The sequence below is a fragment of the Erythrolamprus reginae genome, chromosome Z, assembly GCF_031021105.1.
Source record: "Erythrolamprus reginae isolate rEryReg1 chromosome Z, rEryReg1.hap1, whole genome shotgun sequence".
Classification (NCBI taxonomy): Eukaryota; Metazoa; Chordata; class Lepidosauria; order Squamata; family Dipsadidae; genus Erythrolamprus; species Erythrolamprus reginae.
Genome location: NC_091963.1, coordinates 104,779,267 through 104,805,918, shown reverse-complemented (window position 1 = coordinate 104,805,918; position 26,652 = coordinate 104,779,267). Strand labels below are relative to the sequence as shown.

Sequence of the window (26,652 nt, the reverse complement as noted above, 5' to 3'; positions counted from 1 at the left end):
TTGATTCTTGATTATTAGAGCTCTGCTTGCAAAGTTGAATAGGTTGGAAAACTCACAATTTTTTTCAGCTGATTTTGGAGGAGGATTCAGGTGAATCAACCTGATGTCCGTACTGCTCCCACCCTATTGGCCTTCCATAAGGCCGTGACGACCTGGATTTGCTGACATGCCTGGGGGCCATGAACCAACAATACCAATGGCCAAATCATATGAATGTTTAGTATGCATGTTGGATTAGTTTATTATGTTTATTAGGGTTTTTAATTAATGGTTTTATAGCTTTGTTTTTATATTTGACTTATTTTTACTGTCTTGCATTTTTATATTGTTGTAACCTGCCCTGAGTCCTTCGGGATTGGGTGGCATAGAAGTTGAATGAATGAATGAATGAATGAATGAATGAATGAATGAATGAATGAATGAATGAATAATTCTCTTCTCTATTTATGGACTTCCATGGACAAAGGACAGAAAAAGAAATGTTCTCTGTTTCCTCTTTATTTCTTCCTTTACCTGTTGTTTGTTTACAATATTTCTAATCTTAGCATCTTCTATATTGCCTTTGCTCTTTCCAACATAGACCAACTCTTCATAGATGCGAGACTTTTCTGCCTATTTTCTGAATTCCTGCTAAATAAGCCTTTCTCTTAGTTACCATACCATAACCTTGATTTGCTTTTCACTTTCTAACAACATGCATTCGAACTGATTATTCCAATTTTTTGCTTTCTTAGGGTTATTTTGCAGATCGTTCAAAAATTGTGCCGGTGCAAATTTGATAATATTCAGAGACTTGCTTAAGACAATGGAATTACTGAATAGTGTACTAGAGAACTAGATCAGAGTTCAATTACATACAGCAGGGAGTGCATGACTAATTAGCTGTTAGCTATGAAAGACAACTACACTTCACTTCTTGTTCGGTGATCATGGCAACTGATACAATTTATGTTGTTTATACATTATGAAGTTTGGCATTTTTCATACTGGCAATAACATGGGATGTAAATTCTACTACATAATTCTACTACTAAATGCACAACTGCTGTTTTTCAATTGGAATCTTGGATGTAGCATAACATCTAAACCTGACACAGATGTAAATGGTGAGATAACAAGATGCTTTGCAGCAATTCTCCTTTTCCTATTTTGATTTTATTTAGCAAGATTTTGCTCCATAGCGTTTAATTCGGATGCTTGTACAAATCTGACAGGTTATGTCATTGTTTGGGCTGTAGCTTCCAGGGTCACAGGCAACTGCAAAATAAATAAACAGTCTGTCAGTTAGAGAAAGGAAGACATCAGCTCATTGTTGACATTTTTTAAATACTTGAACCTCATGGGACATATAAGATGAAATATGCATGAGTTTGAATTATATAAAATGAATTAATAATACGAATATAAATAAATAACACGAGAAAGATAATATTGTGTCTCAGTGAAACTTGAAGAGATGAGAAAGATGCAATAGATATGAATGGAGGTGATGTGATCTTGTGGAGTAGAGTTATCAATGCATGCAGGGGAGTAAAGGTAAAGATTTAATTTTGAGTGAAAGGGGTGAAAAGTATAACAGAAGGTTTGAACCGGTGTGATCTAGGTCATTGTGAGTGAATATGAAAGTAGAAAGCAGTAAAAGAGGATGATAACTGAAAAAACAGGGATGAGCTGGAAATAAAATTATGCAAAATTGTGAATCAATCTGACCTTTGGGGGAGGGGAGGGGTTTTTTTTGCTGGGTGACAGGACTGAATGGTAAAGATGAAACAAGAAGTACAGAATAAATGATTGGGATTGGGGGGGACTTTTTAAAAAAAACTTTATTTCATTGTTGACACTTGATGACTGCTGGGACAAATCTCTATGGCTTCCTTGGGAAAGTTTTTAGAAGTATTTTACCATTGCTTTCTTTCTCCTGGTGCTGAAGTGATTGTCCAAAAGTCACTGTTATGTCTAAAAAACCTAGATGGGTTTTTGCCTATAGTAGGACTAGAACTCAGTCTCCTGCTTTCTAGCCTGATACCTGAATGCCTACACCAAATGAACTTTCCTGTCTTCTTAGTAACACTATAATTTTATTTACATAATTTAGAATTGAGATATTTTATATGTTAGTGGCATAATAATGTGAAGCCACCGTTTCTGTGGCTCTCAGCAGTTGTATGTCCTATTTGATTAAAATAAAGGCTGCAGATAAGGGAAAAATGCATATGTGAAAATAACGGCTACTAAAGTGGACCAGATTATCTCAGGGACAGCCTTCTGCTGTACGAATCCCAGCGACCAGTTAGGTCCCACAGAGTGGATCTTCTCCGGGTCCCATCAAATAAACAATGCTGCTTGGCAGGACCCAGGGGAAGAGCCTTCACTGTGGCGGCCGCGGCCCTCTGGAACCAACTCCCCCCAGAGATTAGAATTGCCCCCACCCTCCTTGCCTTTCGTAAGCTACTTAAAACCCACCTCTGCCATCAGGCATAGGGGAACTAAGATACACTTTCCCCCTAGGCCTTCACAATTCTATGCATGGTATGTATGTATGTTTGGTTTTTATATTAATGGGTTTTTAATCCTTTTTAGTATTAGATTACTATTGTACACTGTTTTATTGTTGCTGTTAGCCGCCCCGAGTCTCTGGAGAGGGGCGGCATACAAATCCAATAAACAAACAAACAAACAAACAAACAAACAAATAAAGAAAGAAATTAAAGATGAGAGAACAAAGAGAATCCTTCAATCAAGAGGAACACCAAAGGTGTTGACAAAACAATGATACCCAAAATATCTGATGCTATAATTGAGCTCCTCCTCCTCCTCACAATACTGGAAGTTCAATTGCACACAAGTCCAATTGGAAAAAAGAAGGGTGGGAGAAGAGCCCAGGAAGCCATCTGAGATATATGGAAAGCTTCCAAAGGACATGTACAGGACACGGAAGCTGGGAAACTATTAGAAGGTAGCTGATATTGGCAGGAAAATAGAAAGGCTAAAACACACAACGAGCTGGCTCACAAAGGAAGATAAAGGTTAACTAGGCTAGATAGTAAGATTCTGATAGGGCTCCAGGAAGTCAGAACTTCTAAATTCATGCGTAGAGAGTCACACTCCACAAAGAGGAGCTGTATTCAAATGGAAATAAGGAGATTGATTGACACAAGGGTGATAGTTTGGGGGGGGGGGGGATGACATAAAGCCTAGATTTAAAAGGATGTTGGTACAGTGGAATAATCTTCTTAGTGACAAAACTGAGTAAAATTCCAGAGAACCTTTGATAACCCAGAACAATATTTGAAAACCACTTGTAGCAATTTAATATAATTCCTCTTGGAACATTACACTGGGCAGCTATATAGACTTTTTTTTTTTTTAGCAAATGGCAGTAAACTTAAAATCAAACCTGAACCCTAAATCAAATTCAGTAAAAATATTTTTTTCCCTAAAAGGGTTTTTGCCAGAATAAATGAAAGCCCTTGCTTTATTTAAACAACAAGCTAAGAGGAGTTAACCACTCCAATGCAAACTATGACTAATCACAAATGGTAAGTAGATTGTGAGGATTAATCAAAAGCAGAGTCCTTGAGAAAATAAGCAGGGGGGATAAAATAAATACCACAGCAATTTGCACAATCATTGTGGATGACGTCATTTTTCCCAAACCCTGGACGACAGCTGTCTAGCCGAGTGACTTGGAAACTGTGATCTATGTAATGGATTGCAGGGATGTTCACAAACTCATGTTTCAAGATGTACCATTGTTCATGGAAAAACTTTTCAATGAGCCCTCGAGCCTAAAACATCAAAACAAGAACATTAATAAATGAAATCATAGGAATAAACCTTTGATACCCAGTGACATAAAACCTTGAGCACGCAATGCAAGACCAATCAAAGGGTAAGTTGCCTGGGGAACTTCTAGGCCTCATTGTAGGTAAATTAGAAACATAGAAACATAGAAGATTGACCGCAGAAAAAGACCTCATGGTCCATCTAGTCTGCCCTTATACTATTTCCTGTATTTTATCTTAGGATGGATATATGTTTATCCCATATCCCTGAATCTTTAAATTCAGTACTGTGGATTTACCAACCACGTTTGTTGGAAGTTTGCTCCAAGCATCTACTACTCTTTCAGTAAAATAATATTTTCTCATGTTGCTTCTGATCTTTCCCCCAACTAACTTCAGATTGTGCCCCCTTGTTCTTGTGTTCACTTTCCTATTATAAACACTTCCCTCCTGTACCTTATTTAACCCTTTAACATATTTAAATGTTTCAATCATGTCCCCTCTTTTCCTTCTGTCCTCCAGACTATACAGATTGAGTTCATTAAGTCTTTCCTGATACGTTTTATGCTTAAGACCTTCCATCTTTTTGTAGCCAGTCTTTGGATCTGTTCAATTTTATCAATATCTTTTTATAGGTGAGGTCTCCAGAACTGAACACAGTATTCCAATTGTAGTCTCACCATGCTCTATACAGTGGGATCACAATCTCCCTCTTCCTTCTTGTTATACCTCTAGCTATGCAGCCAAGCATTCTACTTGCTTTCCCTACTGCCTGATTGCACTGTTCTCCCATTTTGAGACTGGCAGAAATCACTACCCCTAAATCCTTCTCTTCTGAAGTTTTTGCTAACACAGAACTGCCAATACAATACTCAGATTGAGGATTCCTTTTCCCCAAGTGCATTATTTTACATTTGGAAACATTAAACTGCAGTTTCCATTGCTTTGGCCAATTATCTAGTAAAGCTAAATAATTTGCCATATTACAGATGCCTCCAGGAATATCAACCCTATTGCACACTTTAGAGTCATCAGCAAATAGGCAAACCTTCCCTACCAAACCTTCTCCTATGTCACTCACAAACATATCAAAAAGAATAGGACCCAAAACAGACCCTTGTGGCACACCGCTTGTAACCTGAATACTCGCCATTAATAACAACTCTCTGATGTCGACGCTTCAGCCAGCTGCAAATCCACTGAACTATCCAGCGATTAAGTCCAATCTTCACTAATTTATCTATCAGCTCTATGTGGAACATATCAAAGGCTTTGCTGAAGTCCAGATAAGCAATATCCACAGTAAATTAAACGAGAGAGCTCATGAGGCCAATCCCACCATTCCCAGATTTTCAGGACGAAAGTCCGTTTCTTATCCAGTCCATTCACAACCTATTATTTATTTAAATTTATTGGGTACCAAACTGTAACGGACTCTAGTTGTAAGGATACACCAGAAATACCCTCCCAAGAATCCAAATGGATAAAATAAATCCCATAAGAATTTATATGTTTTTAGGTCAATCCTGTCTGGGTTTTTTTCTCTCTGTTTATGGGGTAATCCTGCCAGGTACATAATGCTTGTGTTACAGTTGATAAAACCCCTGCATTGACTTCAGATAGATTCCGAGGTATCTTTGTGATCCAAAGTGCTGATTTTAACCCAAAGGGGCCTAAATGTCTTGGCCCCCAGCTATTTTCATGTACCTCTTCTAAATGAAATTGAAAAATTTGATCTATTTTTTTAATGTGAGAAATTATGAGTATGCTCTCAGTTTAGAGGGCAGGGCCCCAGAAACAATGTTTCTGGGTGATGGCATTTCTTTTTTTCTTTTTTTAATAAACTTTATTAAATTTTCATAAAAAGACAAACATGACATACATACATGTAACATCTATTTGGGGTTACAGCTACCCCACTTATTTTTGAAGTCTTGCTAATACAGAAAAAAAAGTTCACTAATAACTTATAAAATTAATATAATAAATCGAATGTAAAGAATATTTTTTGTTATTGTATCCTTATTACGTATAAAGTTAGCAAAATAAAGCTATTTCTAATATCTATACATGATGGCATTTCTTCCAGGCCAAGATGACATTAAATCTAGATGGTATTCTAAAAACTGATCAAAACAATCCACGAGAGAATGAACTTCTCTGAACTTGAGTTAGATTTTTAGTTCTTACAGAAAAATAACATGCAACCTGATCCTTAATCTAATTCAGTAACACTGAAGAAAGGGACTGTGACACTTTGTTGTGTGTTGAAGTATATACTTTTTAATTATCTGTCTATTTTGGCAGGAAGACAGCTTATCTGGTTCAGGATGACTTAATTTTATTTTAATTTTCAGGCTCTTAGGGATGCAGGACAATTGTGCTGATGCATCAATGTCACTAAACAGTGACATTTTCTCTCTCTCTTTTTTAAAAAAAATAATTTTTATTGAACATTTTCATTATTACAAAACACAAAAACACATAAGACAAACAGTTTTCCTCACTATAGCGACTTTGTACAGGTTTCACTAGTATCCATAAATAGTCTAAATTCTTATTATTTACATTCTACTATATTATTAATACATAATATACATTATGTAAAATATACATTAATACATAATATACATTCTAGTATATTATGATATGCTACCGTGTTTCCCCGAAAATAAGACACTGTCTTATATTAATTTTTGCTCCAAAAGTTGTGCTACGTCTTATTTTCAGGGGGTGCTTTATATTTCTCAAATAAGACAAATTCACAGGCAGAAAAGCTGACACCCCCAAAGAAAGTGTACCGTACAGTACACTGATTACGGTGCGGTACCTGTCAGTATGGCACCCACACACATAAATGACGGCACTTATATGGTACAACAGTGTACTCCCGCTATTGCAGCTTCCGGCCACCAGAGGAACTACAGTCTACGCACTATAGTGGAGACTGTAATGGTGGTGAGACAGCAGCAGACTATGTCTGCTGTACTGGACGGTACAAAGCGATGGAAGGGGCCAGCAGGGGACGTCACATTATTACGGTATGCTATGAACAGCTTTGAATGGTACCGTATGTTTTTCTACCGTACCATATGTAAACTTGACTATGCCTTATTTTCGGGGGGGTGCCTTATATTAGCAAATTCTGGAAAACCTCTGACATGCCTTACTTTTGGGGTAGGTCTTATTTTCGGGGAAACAGGGTATATCATTGTAATCAATTATAAATTGCATTACTACTTACACACATACATTTTAATACATTCTACTATATTATTAACTGATTGTAGTCAATTAAAAATTACATTATTTTTTACGCACATACACAGAGGTATTCATTATCTAATTCATATTTAATATTCATCTTTCTATTTTCTAATCAGGTGTACCATCTACTGCAGACCTGATAATACTCTAATTCATCTCTCTCATTCAGTTCCATTGCTATCTTATCCATCTCAGCGCATTCCAGTATTTTACTAATGATCATTGCATCTGGCAGGTATCTGGCAGGTATTCAGCCTGTTTCCAATTTTATGCTAATGTAATTCCAGCAGCTGTCAGTATATGCATTATTAAGTATTGAGTTTTCCTGTCCATTTTCACCTCTAATACAGTGATCTCTCGATTAGCGCGGGGGTTACATTCCAAGACCTCCCGCGCTAATCGATTTCCGTGTTATAGTGGTGCGGAAGTAAAAACCACCATCTGCGCATGTGCGCCATTTTTTCATGGCCGCACATGCGCAGATGGTGGAGTTTGCGTGTGGGCGGCGGGGAAGACCAAGGGAAGGTTCCTTCAGCCGCCCAACAGCTGATCTGCTCCGCAGCGCGGAAGCAGCGAGGAGCCGAAGATGGGGTTTCCCCGTTGCCGCGCTGCGGAGCGGATCAGGTGTTGGGCGGCTGAAGGAACCTTCCCTTGGTCTTCCCGCCGCCCAGGCAAAGGGGAAACCCCAAGATCACTTGCCGCTTGCCTCTTGCCGTATTGCAGCTTGGAGCCTTGCTTCGCCTCCTTCGCTGCAATACGGCAAGCGGCAAGCGATCTTGGGGTTTCCCCTTTGCCTGGGCGGCGCTGGGGCCATGTGGAGCCGCTCATCTAGGGGGGCGTGGACCGGCAAGGTGCCCTCCGCTCTCTCTCTTTCTCTCCCTGTTACCGGTGTGGTATAAGAGAGAGAAAGAAAGAGAAAGGAGGGCGACTTGCCAGTCCACGCCCCCCTGGATGAGCGGCCCCGCATGGCCCCAGCGCCGGACTCCGTTGCCGAACGCCGAAACCGGAAGGGGCGAGGTGGGGGGGGGGAGAACGGGAGGCTCAGCATTCCGTCAGTCGCAGCGCTGGCTGTCAACTTTTCTTTTTAGCACTGGGGAGGCAAGTCAGCTCTTGCCCAGTTTTAAAAAGAAAAGTTGACAGCCAGCGCTGCGGCTGACGGAATGCTGAGCTTCCCGTTCTCTCTCCGCCCCCTCGCCCCTTCGCCCCCCTGTGTTCCTAGGAGAAGTGCTGGTGAGGAGCAGAAGGTCTGTCTTGCCTCAATCCCCAGCACTTCTCCTAGGAACACAGGGAAGCGAAGGGGCGAGGGAGAGAAAACGGGAGGCTCAGCATTCCGTCAGTCGCAGCGCTGGCTGTCAACTTTTCTTTTTAGCATTGGGGAGGCAAGTCAGCTCCTGCCCAGTTTTAAAAAGAAAAGTTGACAGCCAGCGCTGCGGCTGATGGAATGCTGAGCTTCCCGTTCTCTCTCCGCCCCCTCGCCCCTTCGCCCCCCTGTGTTCCTAGGAGAAGTGCTGGTGAGGAGCAGAAGGTCTGTCTTGCCTCAATCCCCAGCACTTCTCCTAGGAACACAGGGAGGCGAAGGGGCGAGGGAGAGAAAACGGGAGGCTCAGCATTCCGTCAGTCGCAGCGCTGGCTGTCAACTTTTCTTTTTAGCACTGGGGAGGCAAGTCAGCTCCTGCCCAGTTTTAAAAAGAAAAGTTGACAGCCAGCGCTGCGGCTGACGGAATGCTGAGCTTCCCGTTCTCTCTCCGCCCCCTCGCCCCTTCGCCCCCCTGTGTTCCTAGGAGAAGTGCTGGTGAGGAGCAGAAGGTCTGTCTTGCCTCAATCCCCAGCACTTCTCCTAGGAACACAGGGAGGCGAAGGGGCGAGGGGGGGGAGAGAAAACGGGAGGCTCAGGAAGGGAGCTCGGGAAGGAGCCCACGGTCAGTCGGCTGCGGGCGGGAGGAAGGCGATTGTTCCGCTGCCGCCAGCATGGCCTGGCTGGCAGCGGAAGATGTAACGGAGCCCACGGGGGATTCGCCTTCCTCCCACCCGCAGCCGAGACTGATCGTGGGCTCCTTCGCAACCTCGGAGAGCTTCCAGGGCATGAAAGCTCACGAAAACCAGGAAGCTCTCCGAGGTTGCGAAGGAGCCCACGATCAGTCGGCTGCGGGCGAGAGGAAAGCGAATGCCACGGGGCTGGGCTCGGCTCCCCCCTCGGCTCCCCCCCTTACCAGCCCCGCCGCGGAAGGCTCCATTCTGTTCCCTGCCGGCCCGATTGAGTGGCCGGCTGTCTCCATTCAGGGAACAGAATGGAGCCTTCCGCGGCGGGGCTGGTAAGGGGGGGAGCCGAGGGGGGAGCCGAGCCCAGCCCCGTGGCATTCGCTTTCCTCCCGCCCGCAGTTGACGTCCACCCCCTCCTCGGTGTCCCCGGCACCCAGCGTCCCCACGCCGCCTCCACCTCCCGGTAATGCGCCCGACCTCTGCCTCTCTCTTTCTCTCTCATATACCACGCCGGCAACAGGGAGAGAAAGAGAGAGAGAACTAGCGTGGACTTATTTTTTATTTTTTAATATTTTATTTTTTTAATTAATATTTTTTGAAAAACCGCGTTGCAGCGTTTCGCGCTAATCGAGACCGTGCTAATCGAGGGATCACTGTATACCGAGAAGAAATAGTTCCAGTTTCATTTCTATTTTTTGTCCTCTTTTGTCCTCCAGAGAAGGACAAAATTCTTTACTCCTGCTTCTCACCCTTGCCTCTGTGAAATCTCCATGTTCAAAATCCAAAGTCCATCATCCAAAATCCAAGGTGTCTGCTTCCATTTATTTTGTGCTGTCACTGTCACTATCACTTTAGTCTTTACTCCCAAACTTGGACCAGTCTGTCTTCCACGAATACCTTTTCCAGATCTATTCAGACCTACAGGCAAAATTACCAAACTACTTCACTTTCGATTATCAGCTCTGATGTCAAATTTCCTGAAATAGCTGCCATTCATGTTCTCCTCTCCTTCCCCTATTATTGCTGACTCCTTTACTATCTCTCGCTCACACCGCTAAAACGCCACTTTTCTCAGATTAGAGTCTCACTAGCCTCTCTGCTTTCAGTTTCGCCAGTTTAACAATGCAATCTGGTTAATCAGACAACAAGTGGTCAAATTAGGAAGCACCATATCCACCCCCGTCCTAGTTAAAAGCGGTGTTCCCCAAGGTAGTGTACTGGGACCAACGCTCTTCATTCTCTACATCAATGACATTTGCGATTACATCACAAGCAACTGTGTCCTCTTCGCCGACAATGTAAAACTCTTCAACACCACCGATAACACAACTACTCTCCAAAAAGACCTGAGCTCTGTTTCTGAGTGGTCTAACACATGGCAACTCCAAATCTCAACTAGCAAATGCTCGTCCTACACATTGGGAAGAAGAATCTGAACTTCAAATACGAACTGAATAATCAAATTATCACAGATAATCCCCACTCGTTTAAAGACCTCGGTATACTAATAACAAAACATTTAAGTGCCAAAGCCCACTGCAACAACATAGCCAAGAAGGCTTCAAGAGTTGTAAACCTAATCCTATGTAGCTTCTGCTCTGGCAATCTCACACTGCTTACAAGAGCTTACAAAACTTTTGCCAGACGCATCCTTGAATACAGCTTATCTGTTTGGAACCCATATTGCATCTCAGACATTAACACCCTTGAAAATGTCCAAAGAAAATGTCCCCAGAAGAGCCCTTCATTCCTCCATTCAAAATAGAATACCCTACGAGACTAGACTTTCAATCCTGGGCCTAGAAAGCCTAGAACTAAGACGCCTTAAACAAGATCTAAGTATTGCCCACAAGATCATATGCTGCAACGTCCTGCCTGTCGGCGACTACTTCAGCTTCAACCACAACAACACAAGAGCACACAACAGATTTAAACTTAATATTAACCTCTCCAAACTTGACTGTAAAAAATATGACTTCAGTAACCGAGTTGTTGAAGCGTGGAACTCATTACTGGACTCCATAGTGTCATCCCCAAACCCCCAACTCTTTACCTTTAGATTATCCACGGTTGACCTATCCAGATTCCTAAGAGGTCAGTAAGGGGCGAGTACAAGTGCACTAGAGTGCCTTCCGTCCCCTGTCCTATTGCTCTCCTATATCTCCTATACCTTTCTTCTATTCCTATATCTCTTCTTCTATTCTTTCATTGATATGTTCTATTACTATATCTTCTTTTCTATTCTTTCATAGATATATTTTACTATGAGTATCTCCTCTATAACCTTCATCATGTATTTTATTATGTGTATATAGATATATATATATACCCACTAAAACTCTCATTGTGTATTGGACAAAATAAATAAATAAATGAAATAAATAAATAATCGTTCATTCTCACTCTCCACTGACTCTCATCACTGTTTCACAGTTATTTTTCATTCATGAATCGGGCTGCCATGCCTCTGGACCTGGCCATGACAGCGAGGTTCTTCTATGCCAGAATTGAGGAGTTACAATGGGGGCTGCTCTTCTCCCTGTTGGCCCTGAGGTATCCCCTCTATGATGCCCACCCTTCCAAGGCTTCGCTTTGCTTCTATCAGCCTTCAGAAGTAGAAAATTGGACAGTGAGAACAGAGCCCCGTTCTCCTGCTCTGCACCACTGTGCTGACCCGGAAGTCTCCAAACTTTTTTCTCTTTTTAATTACTAGGAGTTGTATATTTATCTATTTTAACTATTGAGGTTTCAGAGGTCTTTGATACCCTATCCCTGCCCCCTTTGAATTCTGCATTTTGCTGCTAAAGTTAAATAGTTAAATCTGCAGGAGATCTCAGGACCCTGCGAGAGGTTCTTGTAAATCTGCAATTTGACCCTTTTAAACAATTTGGTACTTTGAGTATCCAGAAACATGTTGGTTTGAAAAAGTCTGAAAAAAAATTCTAACCTTATGTACATGGCTGTTGGTAATGTCTTCACAGTCAGTGGTAATTTGACGGCAACTAACCTCCCAGCCAGGGGCAAATGGATTTACTAAGTGAGAAAAAGGAATAAACATTTGCAGATAAAAATATAGTTGTCTATGAACTTGGCCTAAATATAATAAAGAATTCAAACCTGGGCATTGAAATGGAACTCACAATTGTATGGATTTATGATTCGAGCCACAAAGGCTTCTTGAGGAGGAGGCAATTGTGTGCCCCCTACTCAAGAACCATTCCCTGGACCCAGCTGTTCTAAACAATATTATCATATCTCCAACTTTCCCTTTATGGGGAGGGTTGTTGAGAAGGTAGTGTCACTCCAGTTCTAACCATCCTTGGATGAAGCCAATTATCTGGGCCCTCAGCAGACTAGGTTATGGCCCCGCTGCAGCATGGAAACTGCTTTGAGCGTGTTGACAGATGATCTCTGGAGAGCCTGGGATAGGGGTTAATCCTCTATCCTGATGTTTTTTGACCTCTCAGCAGCTTTTGATACCATCAACCATGATATCCTCCTGAGCTGGTTGGAGGGATAAGGAGTGGGAGGCACCATATTGTGGTCCATCTCCTACCTCTCCAATCAGTAACAGTTGGTGTTAGCAGGGGGTCAGAGATCGACTCCTAGATCCCTCCTTTGTGGGGTTCCTCAGGGGTTGGCCCTCTCTCCCCTGCTGTTCAATATCTACATGAAACTGCTGGGTGAGAGGCACGGGGTGAGTTACCATCAGTATGCTGATGATACTCAGTTACACATTTCCACCCCGTGCCCACTCAGTGAAGCAATGGAAGTAATGTGCTGGTTTCTGGAGGCAATTAAGGTTTGGATGGGTGTTAACAGGCTCAGACTCAACCCCGGCAAGTTAAAGTGACTGTGGGTTTTGCCTCCAAAGGACAATTCCATCTGTCTGTCCATCACTCTGGTGGGGGGGGGGACTTTTGATCCCATCAGAGGGGGTCTGCAACTTGGGCATCCTCCTCAACCCACTGCTGACCTTAGAACAGCCTCTTTCAGCTGTGGCGAGTGGGGTGTTTGCCTAGGTTCACCTTGTGCACCAATTGCAGCCCTACCTGGACAGGGAGTCTCTGCTCACAGTCACTCATGCCCTTATCACCTTAAGGCTCAACTACTGCAATGCTTTCTACAGGGAGCTACCTTTGAATAGTGTTCAGAGACTTCAGGTAGTACAGCTGCGCGAGCAATCATGGGCCTTCTGAGACATGCCCATGCCTCTACAGCACTCCACATGCTGCCCTGGTTGCTGATTAATCACCAAACACAATTCAAAGTGTTGGTTATGACCTATAAAGCCCTACATGGCATGGAACCAGATTACTTATGGGACCGTCTTCTGCCTCATACGTCCTAGCGGCAAGTCAGGTCCCACAGAGTGGGCCTCCTCCAGGTTCCATCAGCCAGACAAAGTCACCTCGTGGGGCCTAGGGGAAAGGCCTTCTCTGTGGATGCCCCGGCCCTATGGAATGAGCTCCCCCTGAGATCCGTACTTTCCCCACTCTCCCTGCCTCCCATAAAGCTCTGAAGACCCACTTCTGCCAGCAGGCTTGGGGTCATTGAAACATTGATATCTTGACCCACCCAATGAATAAATATAGGATGTATGATTTATGAATCTGTTTGTCTAATTTTTAACTGTGGGATTTTTAGAATGTAATTTTATTGAGATTTCTAATAAAATCTAAATTCAATGTAGGGTGGCAGGAACACAGAAGAGGGCCTTCTCTGTGGCTGACCTGGCTCTATGGATGTCCATACTGCTCCCACCCTACTGGCCTTCCGCAAGGCCACGAAAACCTGGCTTTGCTGGCAGGCCTGGGGGCCATGAATTATACATCTTCCATGGCCAAACCATATGAATGGTGTGTATGCATAGGATTAGGACTGTTTTTTTTAATATAAATAGGTTTTATTAGGGGGTTTAGTTTTTAGATATTATATTCGACTTCTTTTTATTGCTGTATCTTTTTGTATTGAATTATATTGTTTTGTAAGATGCCTTGAGTCTTTTGGGATTGGGCAGAACAGAAGTTGAACAAACAAACAAACAAACAAACAATATATTGTAAGCTGCCCTGAGTCTCAGGAGAAGGGTGGCATAGAAATCAAATTAATAATAAGTAAGTAAGTAAGTAAGTAAGTAAGTAAGTAAGTAAGTAAGTAAGTAAGTTAGTTAGTTAGTTAGTTAGTTAGTTAGTTAGTTAGTTATATAGTTAGTTAGTTAGTTAGTTAGTTAGTTAGTTAGTTAGTTAGTTAGTTAGTTAATTTCTCCCTGGACTATAACAACTGTGCCTTATGTAGAGCTGTTCCCAGGAAGCACAATTAATTCAGAAGAGACATAACCTGTAATCCAGCTTCATTTTTGAGGCCAAAACATGTAAAACTAATTGTTACAATGAAAGCAGATGGAAGTGAGAAAAGAATCAGAATCCCACTGTATCAGACTAGGTACCATGGACAGCAGCTGAAAGCAGCATTTTTATACTGGCTTTCAAAGTTTCCTGAGGAAATATTTCCCAATTTTTCTATGGCCCCCAAATTTCAATGAATTCAAGATATCTACTCCACACATGGTGCAGATCAATCATAGCATCATTTCATCTCAGCAGTGATTCCATCTTTCAGTTAAACTTTCAATAGATATAAAAAGATTTAGCCTGTGACAGCTACCCCCCCTCAAAATACAGGAGAAGCTCTGGTGATATTAGCTTGCAATAATTTTCTGTTCAGAGTTTTTTATGGATTACCCATAGCAAACCTCTTGTCGCTGAATTCAGAATATATTTCAGAGTGATACAGTCCTGGAATTTTCAAAGGGAAGAAATTTTCACTTCAAAAACAAAATGAGAGCAGCTATGTCTATATCAAATGGGTAAAATTGCAAGGGCACAGAGCGAAATTAAAGGGATTATGATTTGATCAAATTATACATCGATAAGAAAGATGCTGAAAACAGTTGTTTTGAATAGAGACTTTCCACCCCACATAGGTTGTCCAGATAAGATTAAAAATATGATGGAAAAATAAGTATCACTTTTATATTACCTTGAAAAACAATGAATAGTTCATCGACTAATCCGTGCTTGGGTCGCTTGACAGAAAAACATCTATATGATGAATCGACGATGTGGCATTTCAGATAATCAAGCAGATTATTCAAGATTTTCTGTAGCTCTTCAAAGAATTGTCTATTGGCTGCTAATTGGCATTCTTTGGTTGTAAAGTGAACAGATATACGGTAAGTATAGTCTGGTTCTCGATATGCTTCAAAAATGGGATGAAGAAAGAAATAGAATGTAAATGTCTGGGAAAGAAATATATTGTCGCTCTTCATAATTCTTAGTTTATTATCTACCTGTAATAGTCCTCGGAGAGGGACGGCATACAAATCCAATAAATAAACAAATAAACAAATAAATAAATGAAATTCAATATGGAATAAAACTCTTGAACATTCTCCTTCAGAAAGTGCTCTTTCTATGTAATATCATGAGTTAAAGTCCATTAATATGCTCCTTTGGGATAGTCATCTCAAAAACATGGTTTATTTTCTTTTTTTCGTTTCTCAAGAAGAATGGAAAAAATAATATCTTCATAATGTCTGTGCATATGTGTATATTTCTGCCAGCTACTTAAATATGCTTGCTTCAGAGGATACTTGGGCTAATATATAGATGTCACAGTAAAGAAAAGAAATGTAAAAACAGACACTTGAGTTAAGATGTAATGGGTGGAGAATTCTGGGAGTTGAAGTCCAATATCTTAAAACTGATGTTGAGAAACACTTATTTAGCCCAAAGATCTATCTGTGGCTTTTGATAGATTGATATACATGCAACACAACATGATGTAACATAACAACAACAACAAAAACAACAATAATAATAATAATAATAATAATAATAATAATAATAATAATAATTTATATTTGTATGCCGCCCCTCTCCGCAGACTCAAATGTAATAACAACATAATACATATTTCCCAATACGAACTACAAAAACTGCCTAGTGTGATCTGCAACTCTTCACATAATAATTGCTGCCACAATTAATTTTGCACAACACTGGAAGCAAAAAAAAGAGGTTCCTTCAGATGAAATGGTGATTAGTAAGATTTTAGAAATGGATAGGATGATGAATAGGAACCAGATTATTATAGAATTTGGAATAGATTTTACAATTGGCTGAAATTAGAAACCAAAATAAGAAATATGAGGGTCACCCAGAAAGCAATGCACCACATTTTTTTTCTCAGCCTACAGTAATGGTACGAATGCAAAACTTTAGATATACAGTACATTATTTGAATTATCAGGAGTGCATGTGTAAATTTTGCATTTCTTCAGACATAGCTGCAGCAGTGTTTCAAAATGGCATCTATAAGTGATATATATTACAAGCAGCATGTTGTCATTGAATTTTTCACTGTGGAGAAAGAAACTGTTGGGAACATTCACAAATATTTGCGTACAGTTTATGGAGAATCTGCAATCAACAGAAGTATGGTTAGTTGTGGAAGACATTTTGAGGATGATGAAGAGATGATTTGCACAGTGCAGAAATAGCTTCGTAACCAGAACCAGGATTGGTACCGACAGGGCATACACACCCTTGTGTCTCTCTGGAGGAAGGCCATAGAACGGGATGGAGATTACATGGAAAAATAGGGAATGTGGAAGAAACATCATTCTTTCTTGTGTGTAAGTTTCATTGTATTCAATAAATAATTGAAGAAAAAATGTGGTGCATTACTTTCTGGGTGACCCTCATAGAAAAAAATTAAAATCTGAATGACAAAATGTTTATGTATATATAAAATTATAGTTAAATTACTAATGGCAAAATATGTGCCAAGTTAAATGGTAAAGCATGAAAGTAGTATATATGTTTTGAAACAAAATACTAAAATATATTGTATAGTGTTCTTAATGTTTATATTATATTTGTTCAATTTGATGTTTGTCTTATTATTTTTTACTTTTATTTTTTTACTTTTTACTTTTTTGTATTTTGTATTTGTGTTTTTTAATGTTGGAAAATGAATAAAAACTATTTTTTTTAAAAAAAATCTGCTGAAGGTTTGAGTTAATGGAGGTTTATCATTTTGAAACAACTGAAAAGATTAATTTGTCTTTAATATAACCGCTTATGTGTTTTTAGTGCCACATAAAATAGCATAAACTGCTTGGGATCAGACAAAATACTAGGTGAAAATGGGATTGATATATTTTTTGGTTCTATGTACTATGGAAAACCAATTCATTTTCTTAGCATTGTGCTAATCAGGCTATCACATTTAATGGGATCTTACATGCTATGGGAATGAAGCAACTGGATTCTGTTAACCAGTTAAGAAATTTAGGATATCATGGAAATACAGGCATCAAATAGGGTGGAATCCTAATGTTTTATCAAAGAAGTATCTCATACTGATACACAATTTTTAAAATTAAAAATTAAGAAACCCAAAATGGTAATTTCAGAGGGGAAAAATATTGTAAGATTTGGCTGTTCAAAACTGGGGCGTTTTTATTTGGAGGGTCGTAGGTGCCACCTAGTGGCATGATGGTTCTATGTTGTTCATCTCGCCTTCCACGTACACTACTATAGGCATCTAAAGGGTTAACAAGATAGAAACATAGAAACATAGAAGACTGATGGCAGGAAAAGACCTCATGGTCCATCTAGACTGCCCTTATACTATTTTCTGTATTTTATCTTAGGATGGATATATGTTTATCCCAGGCATGTTTCAATTCAGTTACTGTGCATTTATCTACCACATCTGCCGGAAGTTTGTTCCAAGGATCTACCACTATTTCAGTAAAATAATATTTTCTCATGTTGCTTTTGATCTTTCCCCCAACTAACTGGCCCTAAAATTGTCTTTAACCTCGTGAAAGAAACAGAAGAGGAAGGTTTCTTAATTAGATCAGAACAAGTATGAGAAGGTTGAGATTGAGGAAAAAACTTTTCAATATTGTCCTAGTGGAACATTTGTTCTGTTAGAATCTCTTCAGCTGTTTATTCATTATAATGGAAAAAATGCATAGGCATATTTACAGGGAAGGGATCCTTTGATTAGAACAGTGGCCCACAGGGAAAAAATTAAGCACCACCTTTCTCTGAAACAATTGTTCCAATCAAATTAAGATTCTTACATGGACATAATATGGTAAAAAATAAGAATTAGAAAAACACTGGGAGATATTTCCATCATGTTGAGTTGGCCCTGAAGCTTTATGAGTGGGCTGGAGGAAGTACTTCCTACTGAATTCTTTGCCTAAAGTCTATATTTTCATAGCAACCAACCTCTTAACTTGCACCCAAGCTATTTTCCAATTCATAGCAGAAAAAAAGATTGCCTGTAGATCTTTTCCAGTGCAGAAAAAGAGATAACATATGATAAAGTTTTTTTTATTAGTGCCTTTGTGCAATTCTTTATATTTTCATTTGAATCTTTTATTTTCCAACAAAATTTACTATTGTTCCTTGAACTAAAATTCTATAGTATGCGTAATGGAATATTTTCTTTTACATTGTTTCTTTAGGAGACTAGAAGTGAATGGTAGATTAGAGCTTACAAAACTTTTGCCAGACCCATCCTCGAATACAGCTCATCTGTTTGGAACCCATATCGCATCTCAGACATTAACACCCTTGAACATGTCCAAAGATACTTCACCAGAAGAGCCCTTCACTCTACCACTCGAAATAGAATACCCTACGAGACTAGACTTTCAATCCTGGGCCTAGAAAGTTTAGAACTAAGACGCCTTAAACAAGGTCTAAGTATTGCCCACAAGATCATTTGCTGCAACGTCCTGCCTGTCGGCGACTACTTCAGCTTCAACCACAACAACACAAGAGCACACAACAGATTTAAACTTAATATTAACCGCTCCAAACTTGACTGTAAAAAATATGACTTCAGTAACCGAGTTGTCGAAGCATGGAACCCATTACTGGACTCCATAGTGTCATCCCCAAACCCCAACACTTTACCCTTAGATTATCTACGGTTGACCTATCCAGACTCCTAAGAGGTCAGTAAGGGGCGAGTACAAGTGCACTAGAGTGCCTTGCGTCTCCTGTCCTATTGCTCTCCTATATCTTCTATACCTTTCTTCTATTCCTATATCTCTTCTTCTATTCTTTCATTCATATGTTCTATTACTATATCTTCTTTTCTATTCTTTCATAGATATATTTTACTATGAGTATCTCCTCTATAACCTTCATCATGTATTTTACTATGTGTATATAGATATATACCCACTAAAACCCTCATTGTGTATTGGACAAAATAAATAAATAAAATAAATAAATAAAATTACAAATACAATTTTTTTAAAAAAAGTTTGCTTTTTAAAATTTGGATCTAAATCTTAGATTAGCCTAGTGAGGAGCAACTCAGCACAGCCTAGAATAGGACTTACCATAAACCATAAATTTATAGGTCTTGAATCTTTCTTCTTCTGCTTGCATGTCATTTCGAAAAACTCTGTAAGAAAGTGTGCACATATAGGATCCAGACATGTGCTCCTTAAAACCAACCAACATCAACTTTCCAGTTTCTGTGAGGTTCACATACTGTTTTCCTGCAATAGAAATGAGAATCCAGGTCAACATAATTCAAGTTTGGGTCTGTCCAAGCTTTTGGTTTGCCTGGAATACTCTGCGTGAAAATTTGTCTTGAGCAATATATAAAACACAGAAGAGAGTAACTACTGAGAGTGTCAACAAACTCAAGCTCAAACTCAACCCAGACAAGACGGAGTGGCTGTGGGTCTTGCCTCCCAAGGACAATTCCATCTGTCCGTCCATTACCCTGAGAAGGGGGAATTATTGACCCCCTCAGAGAGGGTCCACAACTTGGGCATCCTCCTCGATCCACAGCTAACATTGGAACACCATCTTTCAGATGTGGCGAGGGGGGCGTTTGCCCAGGTTCGCATGGTGCACCAGTTGCGGCCCTATTTGGACAGGGAGTCATTACTCACAGTCACTCATGCCCTTATCACCTCGAGGTTTGATTACTGCAACGCTCTCTACATGGGGCTACCTCTGAAAAGTGTTCGGAAACTTCAGATTGTGCAGAATGCGGCCACGAGAGCCATCGTGGGGCTTCCTAGATTCGCCCACGTTTCTACAACACTCCATGGCCTGCACTGGTTGCCGATCAGTTTCCGGTCACAATTCAAAGTGTTGGTTATGACCTTTAAAGTCCTACATGGCACTGGACCAAAGTATTTCTGGAACTGCCTGCTACTGCACGAATCCCAGCGGCCGATAAGGTCCCACAGAGTTGGCCTTCTCCGGGTCCCGTCGACAAAACAATGTCATTTGGTGGGCCCCAGGGGAAGAGCCTTCTCTGTGGCGGCCCTGGCCCTCTGGAATCAACTCCCCCCGGAGATCAGAACTGCTCCCACCCTCCTTATCATTTGTAAATTACTCAAGACCCACCTATGTCGCCAGGCATAGGGGAACTGAGACACCTCCCTAGGCTTTTATATTTTATGATTGGTATGTATGCGTTGTTTGGTTTTAAATGAGGGGTTTTATATGTGTTTCTTTTTAATATTAGATTTGTTCTTTGACATTGTTTTTACTACTGTTGTGAGCCGCCCCGAGTCTTCGGAGAGGGGTGGCATACAAATCTAATTAATAATAATAATAATAATAATAATAATAATAATAATAATAATAGTAATACTGCTGCTAAAAATATTATGTTAAAAGTTTACAATCTTGTGGGGCTCATTACTGTGTGTCCAGGGCTGTATGCAACCTGCAAGCTATGTGTTAGACCAATGCTTCTCAAATAATTGGGGGGCACCCCCTTAGGGTAGGGGTGCGGAATGATGCCAGGGGGCACATGTGACCCCAGGGAACATGTGTGGACCCTCTCGATCAATTTCCCCAGCCAGGGAATGTTTTTTCAGTTGCACGCTGCTCCAAGCCCAGAAGGGAAAGTGGCCAGGTGATGTGGAGCAACTGCATGGGGTCTTGTTCTCAGCGGGTGCCACGGTAGCCAAGAACCTACAGCTAGATAAGGAAGAGCATCCTCTGTAGCTGAGCAAAAGTTTTGAATAAAGCCTCCTTCCAAGCCTCGTTCCACACCATTCACTGTGAGTGCCCGGCAGAGATGGCACTTATAGGTCAGTCCAGCAATCCCAAAACATTGCTTTGATTAAGCTGGCCTGTCCCCATATCAAAAGAAGGTCCTAACCATAGTGGTCTATGTCTGCCTAACTGAAAACAGGCTCTGCTCAGTTCAGTGTAACTTACTCCCAGATAAGTAGGTAGAGCAGCCTTTTCCAGCCAACGAAGCAGTGGAAGTGATGTGCCGGTGCCTGGAGGCTGTTGGGGTCTGGATGGGTGTCAACAGACTCAAACTCAACCCGGATAAGACGGAGTGGCTGTGGGTTCTGCCTCCCAAGGACAATCCCATCTGTCCATCCATAACCTTTGGGGGGGGATTATTGACCCCCTCAGAGATGGTCCACAACTTGGGCGTCCTCCTCGATCCACAGCTCACATTAGAGAGCCATCTTTCAGCTGTGGCGAGGGGGGCGTTTGGCCAGGTTCGCCTGGTGCACCAGTTGCGGCCCTATCTAGACCGGGACTCACTGCTCACAGTCACTCATGCCCTCATCACCTTGCGATTCAACTACTATAACACTCTCTACATGGGGCTATTTTTGAAAAGTGTTCGAAAACTTCAGATCGTGCAGAATGCAGCTGCGAGAGCAATCATGGGCTTCCCCAGGTATGCCCATGTTACACCAACACTCCGCAGTCTGCATTGGTTGCTGATCAATTTCCGGTCACAATTCAAAGTGTTGGTTATGACCTATAAAACCCTTCATGGCATTGGACCAGAATATCTCCGGGACCGCCTTCTGCCGCATGAATCCCAGCGACCGATTGGCCTTCTCCGGGTCCCATCGACTAAACAATGTCTTCTGGAGGGTCCCAGGGGAAGAACCTTCTCTGTGGCAGCCCTGACCCTCTGGAACCAGCCCCCCCCCCGGAGATTAGAACTGCCCCCACCCTCCTTGCCTTTTGTAAACTCCTTAAAACCCACCTTTATCGCCAGGCATGGTGGAATTGAGATATCTCCCCCGGGCCTATACAATTTATGTATGATATGCTTGTATGTATGTCTGCTTAATAATGGGGTTTTTAAAATGTTTTTTAAATTATTAGATTTGTTATAAATTGTTTTATTTTGTTGTGAGCCACCCCGAGTCTACGGAGAGGGGCGGCATACAAATCTAATAAATAAATAAATAAGTTTGCTTGCAGCTTATAATAAGTAAAATAACTAAACAATGCTGTTTGGTGGGCCCCAGAGGAAGAGCCTTCTCTGTGGCGGCCCCGGCCCTCTGGAATCAACTCCCCCCGGAGATTAGAACTGCCCCCACCCTCCTTGTCTTTCGTAAATTACTCAAGACCCATCTTTACCGCCAGGCATGGGGGAGTTGAGACACCTTCCCCCACGCTTTTTATATTTATGTTTGGTATGTATGTGTTGTTTGTTTGTTTTTAAATATGATAGGGGTTTTATATGCTTTTTTTTAATATTAGATTTGTTCCGCCATAATATTGTTTTTTACTATTGTTGTGAGCCGCCTTTGAGTCTAAAGGAGAAGGGCGGCATAAAAACCAAAAAGATAGATAGATAGATAGATAGATAGATAGATAGATAGATAGATAGATAGATAGATAGATAATCGTGTAACTGTGGGATGCTGCAAGTTTAATTAATTGTAAGTCAGGTGCCAAGTACCTGAATTGTGATTGACAACTGCAGAAGCACTGCAACTGACATAAGTTTGAGGACTAGTCATAAATACCACTGTTGAGAGTTAGTGGCCTCTAAATGAGTTTTGTTAAGCATTCTAATCTATTTTTCTTTCTCCTAAGACTCTTCTTGATATTTATTTTCACAGGCACTTTGGAAACCGATAGGATTCACATTGCTGCAATTTCATCCCTCGCTTGTGTTTGTTTTGGAATTGGCCAGAATGTTGGAGATGCTCCTTCCTCCACTTCCCGATACACCTCTACCAGCTGAATTTGAGGAAAAAACTTATTTTTCCCAAGCACCATGTTTACAACTTTTGTGCATTATTATTATTTCTGAAATTGCTAATGTAACATTGTCAGAACAGATAGAGCTTCCAGGACCACTTTGATAATGTTATTTTTCAAAACAAGTGAATATTTTGATCTCTTGATAAAAATGTAACTTACTTTTTAGGTTCTGTCCATTTGGTCCAATCCAGAGATAGTTGGGGTCTATAACTTCACTTTGTGAAAGAGACAAATCCATGCAGACAAGATAGGGGCTGTTTCTGTGCACTCTGACATAAACATTGACTGCAGAAGAAGATGAAACAGGCATCTTCCATAGCTATTGTGCAAAATGACAACACAGGGAAAATTAAAGCTTCCCTTAGCTTCCTCTTGAGCACATATCCAGTGAAGTAGATACATCTCTCTGACTAAGAGCAATCCGACAATGTAGTCAATTGCTCAGAGAAATGATGGCCCCTCACTTCACTGAAAATGTTTATGAGGACTAGTCAGCCATCTGTCAGGGATGCTTTAATTTGGATTTGGATTCTGAACTGGTAGTAGGACACACTGGCATAAATCAGTGTTTCTCAACCTCAGCAATTTTAAGAATATAAGCTGCCTGGGGAATTCTGGGAGTTGATGTCCATGTATCCTCACATTACTGATGCCAAAAATCATTGGCTTTAATGTCTTCCATCACAAATAAATATTCTCAGCCTATTCATCCCCACTATTGTTTAAAACTATTTTCTTTACACAACCTCTTATTCTGACTATGAAACTGCTGATTTGATTGTAAATTAGATTGCTTTGGGCAAGGGTTTTGAACACAGAATAATTCCACAATACAGTATTCTTCATTTATATTAAGAATAATTGCTTTGAATAGTAATTCCACAATACTAAAATCCTAGTGTTGGGGAAATTTTGCTTGAAATATTTGGAAAGGATTGATTCACATACTCACACTTACTTGCTTTAGTTTAGAGCAATAGAATTTTCATGGTGGAAAAGGCAAAACTGTTGGTTTCTTCTATGGTATGTAGTGATATATACACTGCTCCAAAAAATAAAGGGAACACTTAAACAGCACAATATAACTCCAAGTAAATCAAACTTGTGTGAAATCAAAGTGTCCACTTAGGAAGCAACACTGATTGACAATCAATTCCACATGCTGTTGTGCACATTCAACTTTGTACAGAACAAAGTATTCAATGAGAATATTTCATTCATTCAGATCTAGGATGTGTTATTTGAGTGTTCCCTTTATTTTTTTGAGCAGTATATATATAGATTTACTATCTTAGGGAACAATGATCCAACATTGACCCCCTCAGATAGGGTCCACAACTTGGGTGTCCTCCTGGACCTATGGGTGAGCTTTGACCACAATCTTTAGGCTGTGGCCTGGGGGACCTTTGCCCAGGTTCGCCTGGTTTACCAGTTGCGGCCCTATTTGGACCAGGAGGCTCTACGTACAGTCACTCAGGGCCTCATCACCTCCCGTCTTGATTACTGCAACCCGCTCCACATGGGGCTACCCTTGAAAAGAGTTTGGAGACTGCAAATAGTCCAGAATGCAGCCGCGAGAACTGTCATGGGTATGCCTTGGTATGTCCATATAACACCTATGCTCCGCAAGCTTCATTGGCTTCCTATTAATCTCCAGGCATAATTCTAGGTGTTGTTTATTACCTATAAAGCCCTACGTGGTTCAGGGCCAGACTATTTATGGGACCCCCTCTTGCCACATACCTCCCAGAGACCAATAAGAGCACACAGAGTTGGCCTCCTCCAGGTCCCATCGACTAAGCCAGTGTTTCCCAACTTTGGTCACTTGAAGATATCTAGACTTCAACTCCCAGAATTCCCCAGCCAGCGAATGCTGGCTGGGGAATTCTGGGAGTTGAAGTCCAGATATCTTCAAGTGGCCAAGGTTGGGAAACACTGGATTAAGCAATGCAGATTGGCAGACCGAGGGGAAGGGCCTTCTCTGTGGTCGCCCTGGCTCTATGGAACCAACTACCCCCCGATGTCTCACCCTACTGGCCTTCCATAAGGCCACGAAGTCCTGGTTTTGCCAGCAGGCCTGGGAGGCCATGAACGAACAACTGACATGGCCAAATTGTATGAATGGTATGTATGCATGTGATTATGATTGTTTTTTAATTAATGGGTTCCTTTTATTGCGGGATTTTATAGCTTTGATATTATATTATCTTTTTATTGTTCTGTATCTATTTGTATTTATATTATTATTGTAAGCCGCACTGAGTCAGTCCTTCGGGATTTGGTGGCATAGAAATCGGAAAAGTAAACAAATTCAAGAAATTATATGCTGATTTTTTCTCAGGGGGCATTTGCCTATTTTTCCTAACTCTAATTTCTGTTGATTTCAGAATCCAAATTCCTGCTTTATATTCCAATTTTTTGGAGGGAAGCAGTGTCTTCTATAAAAACACATTACAGTGGTACCTCTACTTAAGAAATTAATTCATTCTGTGACCAGGTTCTTAAGTAGAAACATTTTTAAGTAGAACCAATTTTTCCCATAGGAATCAATGTAAAAGCGAATAATGCATGCAAACCCATTAGGAAAGAAATAAAAGGTCGGAATTTGGGTAGGAGGAGGAGGAAGAAGAGGAGGAGGAGAGTCGCTGCTGAAGGAAGAAGGTGAGGTGAGGGGAATCAAAAAAATCCAAAACTTTAAGGCTAAAAAAAAAAAGGGACTTTGAGGCAGCACCCAGAGAAAGGAAAATGCTCCGTTCTCTCTGGGCTGCCAAAGCCTCCTTAAGTGCCATCGAAAGGCTCCTCTGGCAGCCCAGAAAAGCCCGAGATGGCCGGGATTAAAGGGGAATGGCACGAAAATTTTCCTGGGAAAATTTTTCTGGGCTCGAGTTCTTAAGTAGAAAATGGTTCTTAAGTAGAGGCAAAAAAGTCTTGAACACCCGGTTCTTATCTAGAAAAGTTCTTAAGTAGAGGTACCACTGTATTTTCTTTTTTCATCAATAGTTTCGATGTCCTGGAGTTTATGGTGATGATATGGGGAAGAGCTTCTTCTGCTACGGCATCCCAACTGTGGGTTGCCTTTTTCCTGGAGGTAAGCCAACACCTTTGGTTCATTTCAACTGATTTTCATGAATTGTTACCAGCCAAGACAAACTAGTGCCTGCGCTAGAAATGATTTCAACAGATACAGGTAGCATTCCGCTTAACAATGATGACTGAAAATGGAATATGAAGGATTTCAGATTTTTAAATCTGACCCTTGGGATCTACCCAGTTATAGAACATAAAATGTTATTTTTTGTTTTAGTTACCTTGAAGAATTTTGGTTTTTTTTATGTCAGTAATTTGTTTGAGCTTATTTTCTTGATTTTCCAAGAAATTCCTGTTTCCAGAATATAGATACATTCCTTGCATCATCTTAGTTTTTCATTAAAAAGATAAAATGTTACCTTTATGATTAACGTTGCCATATATATAATTCTTTCTAATCAACTTAACAGAATACTGTGTTTCGTCCACTC

General features: G+C 40.8%; 1 protein-coding gene across 1 annotated transcript; it reads right to left on the bottom strand.

The window, feature by feature from the left end:
- Positions 1-496: 496 nt before the first annotated feature.
- Positions 497-26,652, bottom strand: ZPBP2 (zona pellucida binding protein 2). The gene is made up of 7 exons (XM_070767309.1): positions 26,581-26,652; positions 23,294-23,419; positions 19,471-19,632; positions 15,075-15,293; positions 11,980-12,065; positions 3,611-3,788; positions 497-1,257 (listed from the first exon to the last, which is right to left on the bottom strand). The coding sequence occupies exons 2-7, from the start codon at positions 23,370-23,372 to the stop codon at positions 1,160-1,162; spliced, it is 822 nt and encodes a 273-aa protein (XP_070623410.1). The 5' UTR covers positions 23,373-23,419; positions 26,581-26,652; the 3' UTR covers positions 497-1,159.

Bases quoted from the DNA above. Each gene is read 5' to 3' on its own strand.
- ZPBP2 (XM_070767309.1), bottom strand. From the start codon at position 23,372: ATGGATTTGTCTCTTTCACAAAGTGAAGTTATAGACCCCAACTATCTC. The intron at 3,789-11,979 runs GTTAGAATTTTT...TTGATGTTTTAG, and splicing joins CCAACAGCCATGTACATAAG to GCTCGAGGGCTCATTGAAAA. The intron at 1,258-3,610 runs GTATTTATTTTA...TTTATTTTGCAG, and splicing joins TGATTGTGCAAATTGCTGTG to TTGCCTGTGACCCTGGAAGC.